Raw genomic sequence first — 15012 nt, 5'->3', positions numbered from 1 at the left:
AAAGGAGAGCGTGAGTAGGAGAGGAACAGAGAGGGGGAGAGAGAATCCCAAGCAGGCTCCGTGCTGTCAGCACAGAGCCCGATGCAGGGCTCAGTCTCACAAACTGTGAGGTCAAGATCTGAGCCAAAATCACGAGTTCCATGCTTGGGGCACCTGGGTGGCTCATTCAGTTAAGCATCAGGCTCGGGTCATGATCTCACGGTTAGTAAGTTCGAGCCCTGCATCGAGTTCTCTGCTCTCTCTGCTGTCAGCACAGAGCCCACTTCGGATTTTCTGTCTCCCTCTCTCTCTGTCCCCCTCCTCAAAAATAAATAAACATTAAAAAAAAAGAGAGAGAGATGGGGCACCTGGGTATCTCAGCCGGTTAAGCATCAGGTCATGATCTCACAGCTCCTGTCTTCAATACTTGTGTCGGGCTCTGTGCTGATAGCTCAGAGCCTGAAGCCTGCTTCGGATTCTGTGTCTCCCTCTCTCTGCCCCTCCCCCATTTGTGTTCTCTCTCTCTCTCTCTCTCTCTCTAAATAAACAAAAAAAATGTATGCTCAACTGACTGAGCCACCCAGGTACCCCTATAAATGGCATTTTTATTAAAACTCTTTGATCCACAACTAGATTATGGAGGGTCTTACATTTAGACCTTTTAGAATAACAGTTTTATTGAGATGAAGTTTGTAAACCATAAAATTCACCCTTTATCACATCCACACAGTTGTGTAATTATCACCACAATTATAGGACATTTTTATCAACATTTTTATAGAAACCCCTATGCCCATTAGCAGTCACTTTCTACTTCCAGAAAGCAGTCTGCTTTCCGTCTCTATGGATTTGTCTCTTCTGGAGTTTTTATCCAAGTGGAATCATACGAGAAGTAGCCTTTTGTGACTCGGGTCTTTGACTTAGCCTAGTATTTTCAAGGTTCATCCCTGCTAGAGTATGAATCAGTATCTCATTCCCTGTAGTGGCTGATTATGGCATATAATGGAACATCACATTGTGTTTATCCACTCTTCAGCTGATGGACATTTAGGTTATTTCCCCTTTTTGGCTACAATGAATAATAGGGGTTTTTTTGTTTTTGTTTTTGTTTTTTAATGTTTATTCATCTTTGAGAGACGGAGAGAGACAGAGCATGAGTGGGGAAGGGGCAGAGAGAGGGAGACACAGAATCCGAAGCAGTCTCCGGGCTCTGAGCTGTCAGCACAGAGCCCGACATGGGGCTCGGACTCACGAACCATGAGATCATGACCTGAGCCGAAGTCGGAGGCTCAACTGACTGAGCCACCCAGGTGCCCCTGCTGTGAACATGAATGTGCCAGTTTTTGTGTGGACGTATGTTTTCATGTCTCTTGGGTAAATGTCTAGAAATGTAATTGCTAAATCATATGGTAACACGGTGTCTAACCTTTTAAGGTACTGCCAGACTGTTTAGCTATTTTACATTCCCACCATCCGTGCATGAGGGTTCCAATGTCTCCACTTCCTTGCCAACACTTACTATTGTCCGTCTTTTGGTTTTAGCCCTCCTAATGCGTGTTAAGTGGAATCTTATTGTGGCTTGGGTTTGCATTTCCCTAATGGCTACCCCCAGAGAGACTTTAAATCCACAGATATACTGTATATCTTTTTATGTACTGTCGCCCCTTAAAAGGCTACAAACCATTATAGTATCTAAGTTTTCTTCATCACCACCCCCAAGAACCAATTTTTATCCCCTTAGGGACAATATCGCTCCCATTAAAAATGCATATGTTAGCCCAGTAAGTTACATGTCCAAACCCAAAGTCAAGCGGGTCAAGGAACTTCACCCCTTTGGTGGAAAGAACTGCAAAGGCACAAGGCAGAGGAAGGGTACACAGAAAGGAGATTTGGGACAAAACCGTATGGGGTGAAAGACGCTTAAAGTTTGGCCTGATGAGGACAGCAGGGCTTCCCCATAATTCTTCAGTCGCTGTGATGGGCCCACTTCATCGAGAACAGAGCAATACCTTGGCACCCTGACATCTGGATAGCTAAGCTGCTTTGGTGACCCTTGCAGATCTTGGATGAGGTGGAAAAGCGACGAGGCATCTCTCCTGCCCTGGTACAGCCCCTCATGAGGAGTGTCATGGAGGCCCCTTTCCCAGCACTGGGCAAGACCATCGTCGTCAAGAACTTCTTGCCAGGATCAGGAACTGAGGTAAGCCATCGGATTCCTATTGTCTCCTAGAGGAGACAATGGCCCAGACAGCCAAGTCCCAGTAAACCAAGCAAGGGGCTGGCTTTCAGTGGTCTGTCTCATCGCCTGATGTCACATTCAGGTGCATGTAAAATCCACCCAAGTCCTGTCTATCCATTCGAGGATTCATTCCCAGACAGCATCCCCAGAACTATGTCATGGCAGTATATGGTGTTTCTTTGCATGACCTCGGCCCCACAGATTAGGGACCTGCATTGAACATCCTTAGCTGCTCTTAATAGCCCATTACTCTCATAGATAGCATTTGAACCCATTTATGTTTTTGGTCTCCGTCACCTCTATAACTTCATATTGTAAGATAGATTATTTTCAGGGAAGACAAGTTCAGGTACTACTTTTTTTCACCCGTCTAGGACTTTGAGGCATGTTCCCCTCCTTGGCTGGGTTGGGATTGAATGCAGGATTTTGTTTTTCTCCTTCCCATTCCTTTTATATGGCTCTGTGGACATCAGAAGGTACATCCCATCCTGCCTGAGTATCTATTTATTTCCAAAAGCCCTTGAAAAAGCAAAGTCACCTCTGGAGACAGGGGAGGGGAGGATGGGGAGGGGAGGATGGGAAGGGGATATTCTGCCACAACTCATTTTCCCAGAGCAGAGAGAAGCATTCTCCCTGTTGCTGGAGAGTCTTGCACTGTCCTATACCAGATACAGGCGACTTGGCCATAGGGATGTTAACATTAACGTGCCCCACTGTGTGGGCAACACCGGGCAGGCATGGTGCTCAGAGTAAAACACTGGTCTCTGCTCACTGTGAAGGAGTCAGCTATTAAAAGAGAAAAACAGGAACGCCTGGGTGGCTCAGTCAGTTACACGTCTGACTTTGGCTCAGGTCATGATCTCATGGTTTGTGAGTTTGAGCCCCGCGTCGGGCTCTGCACTGACCGCTCGAAGCCTGGAGCCTGCTTCAGAATCTGTATCTCCCTCTCTCTCTCTACCGAACCCCACTCGTGTGTGCTTTTTCTGTCTCTCTCTCTCCCTCTCTCAAAAATAAATAAACGTTTAAAAAAAAGAAATAAAAAAAAGAAGAAAAGCACACCCAGGAGTAGTTGACTTGAGATGAATTTGGGAACATTTCAACAAGTACAGAATGAGAAACTATGCCCACTGAACATACAAGCTGTAAGACACATCATAGGGAAGGGACTGGTATGGGGTTGGGCTCACTGAGAAATGCCTTCTAGAGGAGGTGAGTCTTGAAAGTGTTGCTTGGATCTTTTGGTCCTTCTGTGTGAGCCCATGACTCCATTCCAGCAGGTAATATTCCCTTGTGAGGCAGACACTTCCCTGTGGGACTCTAAGTGATGGGATAGCAACAGTCATGGCACTTCCAGGGAGGGGCGTGGTCCACATATGTCATCGCCAGCCAGAGCCACCAGCCATTTTGGGTCAAGGGCCATTGATTCTTCCACCCTATGTCCCCACCTCCAACCGAACTTTCCTCACACTCAACTGCGACAGAGTCACTTCCAAGTGTACCTGCTCCCCAGTCTCCTAGGATCTTTCTTTTCCCCAGTCGCCTTGTCTTCCTTGTTTCCTTTCCCTTTTCCCCTGCCAGTGGGTGCGCCCTGCTGAGGAACTCAGAGCCCCCGGCCTGTGTTGCGGCCCCTCCTCACGGCTGCTCCTGTTCCCCGGCAGGTGATTGAACTGTGCCGCCCGCTGGACTCCCGGCTCGAACACGTAGACTTTGAGTCTCTCTTCTCCTCTCTCAGCGTCCGCCACCTGCTCTGTGTTTTTGCCTCCCTGCTTCTGGAAAGGAGGGTCATCTTCATCGCAGACAAGCTCAGGTACCAACCGTGGCCTCTCCTACTAAAGTGTCTGAATGACAGTCGGTCTCGGGCTGGCTGGCACGTGTAGGGCAGGTGATTGTCGGGGACTGCCAAGGAAGCACCCTGAGGGAAGAGTGCGGGTCAGTGGGCAGCGAGGAGTGGAGATCTGTAAGGCACAGCGGTTCTGAAACACCGGGTAAGCCCACGCCTCCCTACACACTTACCTGGTTTGCAGCCTGCCTTCCACCCGTTCCACTGTGTGCTGGGCGCTCTGCCATGTGCTGGGGGACCGACGGTTCTAGAACGGAGCAGACCACCCAGTACTGTGTTGTAAAGGCTTACCAGAGCAGTGTGTTCTAGGCAGGAGGAGGGCCCTCCTCCTCAGAGGAAGCCAGTTCTGGCTGAGTCCTAAGACTAACAGCAAGTAGAAAGCACATTCCAGGTGAAAGGAGCAAGGCAAGGAGGCCGGAGGCCGAGCATGACACCTTCAGGAACTGCAAAGCCGTTGGCTGCAGCTGAGCCCAGAGAGGAAGGCCCAGGAGGAGGCAGGGAGCCAAGGTTCACAGACGGCTGCAGGGTTGTGCTAGAGCACAGATGTATCCCAAAGGCACCCCCTCCTCTCAGTGCTAAAATAAATTACACAGAGTCTCACACACACCTGCTCGCTGCTTGGTAGGATGCCCCCCACGTCCTATGGGTCACACTCAGTGATTTGCAAAACCCACGTCACAAAGCAAGGAAGAGCCAGAAGGAGATACAGGTAGGGATTCGAGTTAATTCTAAACTAGGAAGAAAAAAAAAAGAATTCCTGGCATTTTCCTCCTTTCAAAATACCGAATCAGAGCCTTCTTTGCTTTGGAGCTGAGGGCACAGCGGCACGGGTAGTGAGTGAAACTCCACGAGGGGCTGAGATGTGGGACCCAGTCAGAGATGGGCCAGCCAACCAGTGAAAGCAGATGAGGCCAACCGAGGAGTCCATCTGGAGAGAAGAAATGCCAAAAACACAAAAATTAAAGAACCGTGGTTTGCAGAGGAAATCTGACTCCCAAGTCTGGAAAACAAAAGGGAGGAAGAGAAACAGGGAAAGAGGAATGGCAAGGACAGAAGGTATGAACGTGGAGTTCATCAGGAATGTGGTAGGAAATGGAATCCAGTCCTCTCCTCCCGCACCAGCCCATCTGGTCATCTTGGTGATGCTCCTCTCTGGATAGCAGCCACTTGGCTATTCCCAGCCCGATCCCACCCTGGCCTTTAGCGAGCTATTCACTTTTACTGTCGTGGTTATTGCACTCCCTGTGCACTGGGGTCCGCTCAGGAAGCGGGCCGGCACTCCGCTGGGCGCGGGCAGCTCTCCAAGCTCGCTGGGCACTGGGGAGTTCAGACGGGAGAGTTCTCAAGGTTGGGGCTCTGGGAGCTGAGGAGGAGTAATAACCCTTCAGTGGCCAGGGTCGGATTTCACGGACATTCTAGTAGCTGTCTGTATTCTCTGGAAGCCCCACTCTGTCCCCCAGAAGTAGAATTCTCAGGCTCGGCCGTGGGGGAGGGGAGAGTGGGGAATCTCAGAAAGGCCTGGGCTAGAAGTGATTGCCAGCCAAGTAAACGTGCTGCCCACCAGGATTGGAGATAGAGCCAGACAGTCCCCTGAGGAGCTTGCTTCTGGGCTGAAGATGTTAGGCTCAGGGAGGTCCAGGCTGACAAAATGTCCAGGAAGATGGGCATGGCTGGAGAGGAGTATGCCCTCCCCAGGCTTCCTCCCGGGCAGAGGAGAACACAAAATATCATCTGTTTTTCTTGTCAAAGTACAATGCAAGAGAGAAGGTGAGAACAGAGAGGGTCAAAGACAAATGCATCCCTGAAGGGCAACAGAGTGGATGTGTCAGGCTTAGGGGACCAAGACAGCTGGAAGGGCTCAGGACAGAGATCTCTGGGAGGAGACCACCACCTCGCCCCCCCACCCCCTCCCTGGACACATTTCTGGGTTGATGGGTTAAAGCCCCTCCCACAGAACTGCTCTAAGGAGACAAAGGAAAGCGAAGGAGCCCCATTGCTGTAAATGGACCCTGCCCAGTGGCTGCATCTTGTTAGTTCTACCATCCCCTCCCCTCCTGCTCTGGGGCAGCTTTGTGGGGAAGACAGGTCACCAGTGTGGTCAGACTGGAGGCATTTGGAGAGTCCCCACCTTCCATGATGCCTGGTATTCTGCCGGTAGAGACTTAGTCCCTTGGACAAGCAAACACCCATGAGAGGGGAGAGGGGTAAGATGGCAGCTGTGGATGCTGCGGGGACATGGAGAACGTTGGTGCTGTCCTTGGGTCCAGAGTTGGGCCACAGTGCAGCTAACTGCTGTGTGTGTGTATGGAAAGTACCTTAATTACATTTTTTAAACCCTTCATGGCCTTCAGACTTGCACGCCCATCTCTCATCACACAGGACGTGGGGCCTAGGGGTGTCCCCCCCACCCGCCACCCCCAGGAGAGAGGAAGCCTGAACATCCTCCACTGTTGGCCTTGGATCTCCTCATTTATGAAACAAGGGCTTGTCTGCACCCAGGTCCCTTGTCATTCTGACCTGCTTGGGCTCCCGTGTCATGTTGGCCCCAAAGGCAGCCCGTACTTTTCCTGTTACAAATGGCTCACAGTGTTCTCTCTCTTACCCGATAAATTATCTTTCTATCCAACACGAGTTCCATGCAGGCCTGAAGAGGTGGAAAAATAAATAAATAAAGGCCCACAGAGCTGAGGCTGGAAAAGAAGGAAACACAGCAGGCGGGAGCCAGAGGACAGTAACAACAGGCAACCGTCAGGAGCACTGGAATGTTGCCTCTAGGCCAGGCTCTTGGAAGGGTTTGACCTGTATTCTTTCAGGCTCCTGACAACTCAATCACATAGCTTCTATTATTAGGAAACTAAGAAGCACACAGAGGTTAAGACACTTTGCTCAAGCAAGCCAGAGGTTAGTGGAAGAGCTGGGACACAGGCAGCCTGGCTCCAGAGAAAATGAGAAGGAAGGAGAAGGAGCTGGCCTCATTTGGTCGGTTGGGGGGGGGGGGGGGGTAGGGTGCAGGGCGGCCGTGCCTGTGACCCCACCTACAGAAATCTATAAGGAAAGTCTTTTTTTTTTTTTTTTTTACATTCATTTATTTTTGAGAGAGAGAGCACAAGTGGGGGAGGGGCAGAGAGAGAAGGAGACACAGAATCCGGAGCAGGCTCCAGGCTCCGAGCTGTCAGCAGAGCCCGATGCGGGGCTCGAACTCACAAACCATGAGATCATGACCTGAGCCGAAGTCAGACACTTAACCGACTGAGCCACCCAGACGCCCCCATAAGGAAAGTCTTTTTAAAAACATGCCATTAAGACCCCTTTGTGCTTGGCAGTTAGGCTAGAATTGTCTACGGAAGAAGCTGAGACTTCTGTGGTTTTCTCCCCAGGCCCTCCCTCTCTTATGGCCTTCATCTGGGGCCTGGAGAGGCAGGTGGGTCCAGATGACCCCCACACTCTCTCCTAGCTCTGAAACTCCCGGCTGCACGGTCAGAGTGCTCTGGGCCTCCTGGGACTGTGCTCCTTTGTGCCTTGCCCTCCCAGTGACCCTGGCCCAGAACCTGCTAAGGGCCCCATTCCTGACCCAGGACTCCCCTCCTCAGGCATCCTGTGCTTTCCAAAGCGTCCCCGGGGATGACCACCTCGTGTGTCCAGCTGTGCCGTGGGGGAGGGGTCATCTAATTTCTGCAGGACCTCTCCAGCTCAAGTGATGCCTGACTCTGTGAACACACTGATAAGGGAAGGTCAGCACTGCCAGCCCACATCTCCCTGCCCTCGGTAGGCTCTCTCCTCTCCCAGGTTGATCTGTTCAGTAGAAATCACCTGGGAAGCCTGTCCCAGCTACTTGGCGTCTGCGATTCTAATCCTAGACACTTCAGAGCTGGTGTGATGCCGAAATAACTGTGTGCTCATTGAATGCCCCTCTTAACATCACTTGGGTTAGAGACAAATACACACCATGTTGTGGGTCCTCTCCAGGATTCCCAGGCCTCTGACCTAGACTGTGCCCAAAGTTGGGGCCCTCTGCACCTCCTTTTACAGCTTAAACGGTCTACTTCTGGAGGCCTCAGTTTTGGGTTTCTTGGTTGTGACCCCTTCCCTAACAGGCCAGCTAAGCCAGTACAGGGAAGCCTGGCTCACCTGTAAGAAAGTGACATCGCTGGGATGCCTGGCTGACTCAGTCAGTGGCGCATGTGACTCGATCATTAGGGTTGTAAGTTCGACCCCCACATTGGGTGTAGAAATTACTTAAAAATAAAATCGTGGGGCGTTTCAGTGGCTCAGTCCGTTGAGCGTCCCGACTTGATTTGTCTCAGGTCTTGATTCCAGGGTTGTGGGATCATGCCCCACATCGGGTGGGCTCTGTGCTGAGCTCTATCTCTTTCCCTCTCCCTCTCTTTCTCTCTCTCTCTCCCTAAAATAAGAAATAAAATAGGGACACCCCAGTGGCTCAGCATTTAAGCGTCCAACGTCAGCTCAGGTCATGATCTCACGGATCCTGAGTTTGAGCCCTGCATCGGGCTCTGCTGACAGCTCAGAGCCTAGACCCTGCTTCGGATTCTGTGTCTCCCTCTCTCCCCGCCCCTCTCATGCCCCTGCTCTGTCTCTGTCGCTAAAAAAGTAAACATGAAAAAAAATTTGTTTTAATAAATAATAAATTCTTTTTTAAAAAAGAAAAAAGTGACATAGCTAATGATCAAAGCACAGAAACTCCACCAAAGAACATCACACGTGAGACGCTGCTGCGTGAAAAAGCCAGAAGCCATGTTGTCCTCTCCATCCTGCTCTGCTTCCCAGCTGTCCCTCCAGGACCAATCTGTGTGCACCTAAAGCTGCCTGATTTACGGGCAAAGAGCCATAAGGAACTGAAGGGTTCTCTGGCCAGGCCATGACAAACTAGGGCTTGGGGGACAGTGGCTGGCTGCAAGTTGTGTGACCTAGGAAGGTGCAGGAAGAGAGCCTCCCGCATAAGCTCCCGTGGCGGGAGGTGGGGTGGGGGGGGGCTTTCCTCCTCCTCACTGGGCACAGTACTTCCCCACCCCCCCACCACGCATGCTCCCATTTCCAGCCCTGTCCAGCCAGACGTTGAAGCAAGCCTCCCATTCTCCTGATTCCTCCCAAACCTTGTGACACCACAGAACAGCGCATGAGAGCAGGACATGCCCCAAGCTCCGGGAGTGGCCGCGTGGCATCCCAGGGTGGACGGGGGCCTGCATTAGGCCCGTAGTCATGCTGCCATTCCCTCCCCTGCCACACAGCGTTCTCAGTCTTCATTGCCGGGGAGTCTGCGCACTGCAGGCGGAAATAGCAGGGACTTGTGGCAAATGCTGAATGAGTTATGAAAGAGTTTTAAGTCAGGCCAAAAATCTATCAAACTTAGAATAACATTTTTGCTCCGTTTCATCTTCAGGGTGGACCCTGAGTGTTTCTTAAGGGCCTGTCAAGCCGAAGTTTTGACAGATGGAAAGGAAAGAATGCTGTTGTGATGGCTTGTTCTGTTGTCATAGCAACCCAACTAAATATTTGCTCATACCCCTTTCTTCATTGCCCCGATGATAAACATTTTGTTTTTTAGTTTATTAATTTCAATTCCCAAAGTTTTGACTATATCTACAGACCAGGCTGAATAGTGAAGTCAGAGCTGCACATAAACAAATCTGTACAAAAGTTTTAGATGGGACAGATTTTTAATGTTTAAGAAATTCACTTTTAGCTTTCTGGAGTACATGAAGGCTAGAAGCCAAGGGACTGTTGGCTGATGATAAGTAGGATCAGGTGGTCAAATCTTGACACATACTGGAGTTTGCGCCTTGCCTTCCACACCTGGGTAACTACACAGATAAGTTTGTAGGTGGCTGTGCATTTTCATCCTTTTGTGTGCTCCTGTCGGTTCGTTGTTTCATCGGTTTCTGTAAGCCTAGGTCCTCTGTCCTGCCTAGAATCAGTTGTGCTCAGCAATGCTTACCGTCTGGGACAAGGTTGGATTTGTGAGCCTGCCCTCTCTAGGCAATGAGCTTGCCTGAGGCCCACCTGAAGTTTTGGTAGCTGCCCCCTTGGTGGCCCTGGCATTCATGGGGCACCTGGGTGGCTCAGCCAGTTGAGCATCGACTTCGGCTCAGGTCATGATCTCACAGTTTGTGGGTTTGGGCCCCGTGTCGGGCTCTGTGCTGACAGCTCGGAGCCTGGAGCCTAGAGCCTGCTTCGGATTCTGTGTCTCCTGTTCTCTCTCTCTGTCTCTCTCAAAAATAAATAAGCTTAAAAAAATTCAAACTACTACTTCAGGGGGCACCTTGGATGGCCGAAGCTCGAGTCATGATCTCGCAGTTCGTGGGTTCAGGCCCCACATCGGGCTCGTTGCTGTCAGCGCAGAGCCCCCTTTGGATCCTCTGTCTCCCTCTCTCTGCCCCTGCCCTACCTGCACTCTCTCCCTCTCAAAAGTAAATAACACTTAAAAAAAAAAAAAAAAGTAGAACAAAACAAAAACAAGATACTATTTCAGAGGTCCTCAGCGTGGCTGACAGAGGTACATACATTTAAATCAGCAAAATTCTATGAAAAATACAGTGCTAGTAACATGACATCAGTCTGATTAAATATGAAGGGTCAACTACCTGTGTTTGCATATGAACACCAAGAAGATAACACGCGGAGCCGGATTAAGAGACTAGCATAACCACAAATTGTCTTCTACTCCAAACCCATCTCAGGGTCACATGCTCTCAGGCGTGCTTGCTTTGTGTTACCGCCTTTTTTGGAACTTACTGCCAGGACTCAAAACCTCTCCACTGCTTTTGTCTGTTAGCTCACTGTTGCTGTTCTGTCCTATCTCCGTTAACGAGCCCTAGAATTGTCTTCCGATGACCACGCCTAGTTCTTTTCAATTTCCAGCTCTTCCCAGTTCCTGGCTTTCTCTCGTAGATTTGTAGTTTGTAAACATTTTGCTGGAAGGAGTTTAGAAATTATCTAGTCCATTTACTTATTTGATAGATGAGGAAGTTCAGGGCTTTTACCTGAGAGCATACGGGGAGTAGCAGACCCAGTTGGCCCAGTTTTCTTGAGGCCCAGCCTATGTTGTTGTTGTTGTTGTTTTTTTAATTCAGCTACACGTCACTTCCAGGTTTACAAGTACGGCAATGAAATATAGCAGCCAGTGCCTGGTGCCATCCACCTCCCACTAGGTCTCTCCAGGCACCAGAGCAGACCGAAGTTCGCCTTTCACTCCAGTTCCTGGGAATGATGCACCAGGAGAGATGCCTTGCTTGGGATACTAACAGATGCTGATGGATCATTCCTGAAATTCCTGGGGAGTCTGTCTAACTCAGGAAACTCATTGTTGACTTTTCTGGCAGCATTTTACAGGAGGCTCTGTGCTCTGTTCTTTCTGGTTCCCAGATGAGTTGAAAGGTTGCTGAACATAGTAAGCCCACATTGTGGCACAGGGGCTTGGTCGCACCCCCGTCCAGGAGAACTTGAGCGCGCACAGGCGCATCCCAGTGGCTCTGAGCTAATGCTTCAACCCTCGTGAAGCACTGCCAAGTAGCAAAGCATTCTGGGACCTGGCCCTTCTCCCCTGTGCCCATCTTTAAACCCTGTGGCCCAGCCAGCCTCGCACGTGGGCATCATCTCCCTCCCCTGCTTTTGTACAAATTGATCCCAGCTGCAGGCTGGTGTTCCTTTCCTCCACCCCCACGTAACACAAGCCAGCTGGGAGGGCTCTCTTCCTAGGACTTCCTCCAAAAACCCTGCCTCTCCTCCAACCAGCAGGCTGCTCAGGGAGGGCATGTGACGAGCTTGCTTGAAAAGTCATCCTCTGTGTCCCCCAAACCAAAACCTGTTCTTTCCATATTCCTAAGAGACCACCCCCCACCCCCATGGAGACTCACCTTCACGAGTCTGAGAATAAAATGTCATTACCACTTGCAGCAGAGATCGAGGAAAGCACAAGCGACACTCAGAATAATCCCTTCTTTCCTCCTCTACCACTTATTTTGGGGGAAGAGTTGTCACTGTACTTTGGCAGAATTTGACCTTTCCTTCCAGTATTTCAAGAGGGGGAGGTGTATTTTTGTCCTTTGGGGCTTTTTTTTTGTTCTGTTTTGTTTTGTTTTTAGCGTGTTGGTGTGGGCTAGTGAGCAAGAGGAATGAGACACTCCTCAGCCCTGCCCACCTGTTGTCGTGAGCACACCGGGCCCCCTTTGCGCCTGCCCGGAGGTGCTAATGATAACCAGGTGCAGAAACATTGGGCTCCAGCTGCAACAGCACATCAGATGATTTGAAAACAAACAGAAACCACTTGTTCGGAGAAACGGCAGTGGCAGCGCCTACCTACATGGCCAACGGGGTACCCGGCTGAGTTGTCATCGTGGGTCCCCTTCAGAATTGAATTCTGGTGACCTTTAGGTCAGTGCATTCCAGCCGCAAGAGTGAATTTGATCTTCCTCAGTCACACGTATCCCCCCACTGTATGTGTGAGGCTAGCGCTGGCACTGCTTATCGTGTTTCCTAACCGGTTCCAACTGCCTTCCTTGTGCAGCCGGTGCACACTCCCCGCAGCTGAACGGGGGCCTGCCTGACCTCTGGGGGCCTCGCCCACTTAGGGTTCCCCTAGGAGCCACAGGGAGCTCTAGCAGCAGAGAGAAGCGAGCCACCGATCGCACTTTCTCCGTCCAACCATGAGGCCACAAGAAAGCAAAAGGGCAGAAGGCCTTTTCTTTGACTTGGGAAAAAAAAGTTAAACTGATTTATTTTTCTATTGCAGTGACTGAGAAAACCACAAAAGGCTTCTCTCTCTGTGCCTCTTCAGGCCTCCATTCCTCTCTCGGGATCTCTTCACTTCCTCCAGGCCCCGGGCGCCGCCTCGCTCCCCACCCTGAATTCAGAGGTCAACCTCAGCCTAGGTTTCTTTAGCTGTAGAATTCCAAAGGAGGGACGCCTGGCTGGCTCTGTCGGCGGAGCAAGGGACTCTTGACCTCAGGGTCGTGAGTTCAAGCCTCACGTTGGACATAAAGCTTACTTTAAAAAAAAAAAAAAAAAGATGAACTCTATCTGTAAGGTGGCTCCGGGTTTAAACTTCTGTGATTTTACAACTTCCCTGGGGTCAAAAGTGCTTAAACCACAACTCTAAAATGTGAATGAACTCTTCAGCGTGAGCTTTGCATTTTTATTTTCCGGTAGCAAGTGGAAAGTGAGAGCCTCAGAGATGGCTGAGGTGGACCCCACCAGACAGCGCCCTCCGTGGGGACCCGCCACTCTCCTTCCAAGTCCTGTTTAGGAGCTCACAACAGATGTGCTGTAAAAAGAGACAGGTTTCATACATGAGGCTTCATTCAGGGAATTCTTTCCTACGGTCTCCTTTAAGGTCCCTCTAGTCCCTTGGGAGTGAAAGCCAACCTCCCAGTAAAAAATGGAACATACCAGAATTCCAGTTGAACCATCTCTGTCCGCCTGCCTCCAACCTCCAGTTCTTCAGTCCAAGTCATTGGCTTCAGACCCTTTTTATTACAGACCATGATGAGAAATGCATTTCACGTCCAGACCCAATGCCAACACCACATACATACACACAGATAGTTACACCTGAAACGCATTGCAGCACACTCTCTCTTGTCTCTTCTTTCTGTTGTGTGTTGTTTTGTTTTTTTTTTTAATGTTTATCATTTTTGAGAGAAAGACAGAGCGTGAGCAGGGGAGGGGCAGAGAGAGGGAGACACAGAATCCGAAGCAGGCTCCAGGCTCCCAGCTGTGAGCACAGAGCCCGATGTGGGGCTCGAACTCACCAGCCGTGACATCACGACCTGAGCCAAAGTCCAACGCCCAACCAACTGAGCCACCCAGGTGCCCCTTTTTTGTTGTTTTTAATGCTGATCACAACCCACTAAAATTATTTCAGGATCCAATGATGGGCTGCAAAGTATAGTCTGAAAAAATTCACTCTACACCTAACTATCCTCCTTTATTTTTTAACGTTCTTCTCGTTTTCTTGGCTGTGTTCTCACAACTGTAGTATGTGAGCAGATCACCTTTGTAGACTGGTCACACACAGACACAGAGTAGTCCTAAAACTAAAGAAATTTAGAACAGAGTAAATTCAACACATTCGTGATCAAGAAAATTAAACACAAATGGTGTGCAACTCACTGAAAGTATAAACATTCCTGGTATCTCAGAGAAAGTGATGCCTTAGGAAAATGCTTCTCTGCTTTGAGAGAAGATTCTTTGGAAGACAGAAGTCACCCCAAGCCACTGGCTGACTGATTGCTGTTATTCTCCTTGGTATAAGTCCTGACTTAATTATCCTAAGTCACTGTTACTCAAGAGGGTATTACATACTTTGTATACCTCACTCTTACAAAGAAGGTATTATAGTGATAAGAAGGAAATCTTGGGGTGGCATCTTTCTCATTTTGGGGGGTGATAATTTGGAAGAAGAGACTAGGACCACATATCAGGGCAACATGGGGGTTCCGTGCTACTAAGAAGCATTTCATGACCCCAGTGAGTGTTCAGAGAGTGATGGTTTGCGAAGACAGGGAACAGGAAGGTCAGAGGGCTCATGCTGATAAATGAACAAGATTCAACATTACTCTGGTTTGAGGGGCCCTGAGTGCAGATGGGATGGAAAAGAGGGCTGGTATGTGTTTTAAGGATGTTCGGGGAGTGCCACATTCATAGGAAATCCCTTAGAAAGTAAGTGATTTTTTTTTTTTTTTTGCTATTTTTTTATTGTGGGAAACCATAGATAACAGAAGGTTTACTTTTCAAGTACACAGATCAGTGGCAGTAAGTATATTCACAGTGTTTGCAACCATCAACACTGCCCATTTCCAGAGGCAGCAACTGCCTATTCTCCCTCCCCCAGCCCCTGGTAACCTCTGTTCTATTCTGTCCCTGTGAATTTGCCTATTCTGAGTCCCTCATGTAAGTGGAATCATCCGGTATTTGTCTTTTTCTGTCTGGGTATTTCACT

General features: G+C 49.7%; 1 protein-coding gene across 1 annotated transcript in view; it reads left to right on the top strand.

Annotated features, from left to right (window-relative positions):
* Nucleotides 1-15012, top strand: part of DENND2A (DENN domain containing 2A) — a 104099-nt gene that overhangs the window by 75797 nt on the left and 13290 nt on the right. Inside the window, exons 13-14 of the mRNA XM_030308575.1 lie at nucleotides 2039-2179; nucleotides 3877-4025. Coding sequence (XP_030164435.1) covers nucleotides 2039-2179; nucleotides 3877-4025 — 290 coding nt within the window. The remainder of the gene's footprint in view (nucleotides 1-2038; nucleotides 2180-3876; nucleotides 4026-15012) is intronic.

This window comes from Lynx canadensis, chromosome A2 (genome assembly GCF_007474595.2).
Source record: "Lynx canadensis isolate LIC74 chromosome A2, mLynCan4.pri.v2, whole genome shotgun sequence".
In the NCBI taxonomy this organism is placed as follows: Eukaryota; Metazoa; Chordata; class Mammalia; order Carnivora; family Felidae; genus Lynx; species Lynx canadensis.
The sequence above is the reverse complement of the archived record's forward strand: the minus strand, read 5'-3'. Positions and strand labels throughout refer to the sequence as shown.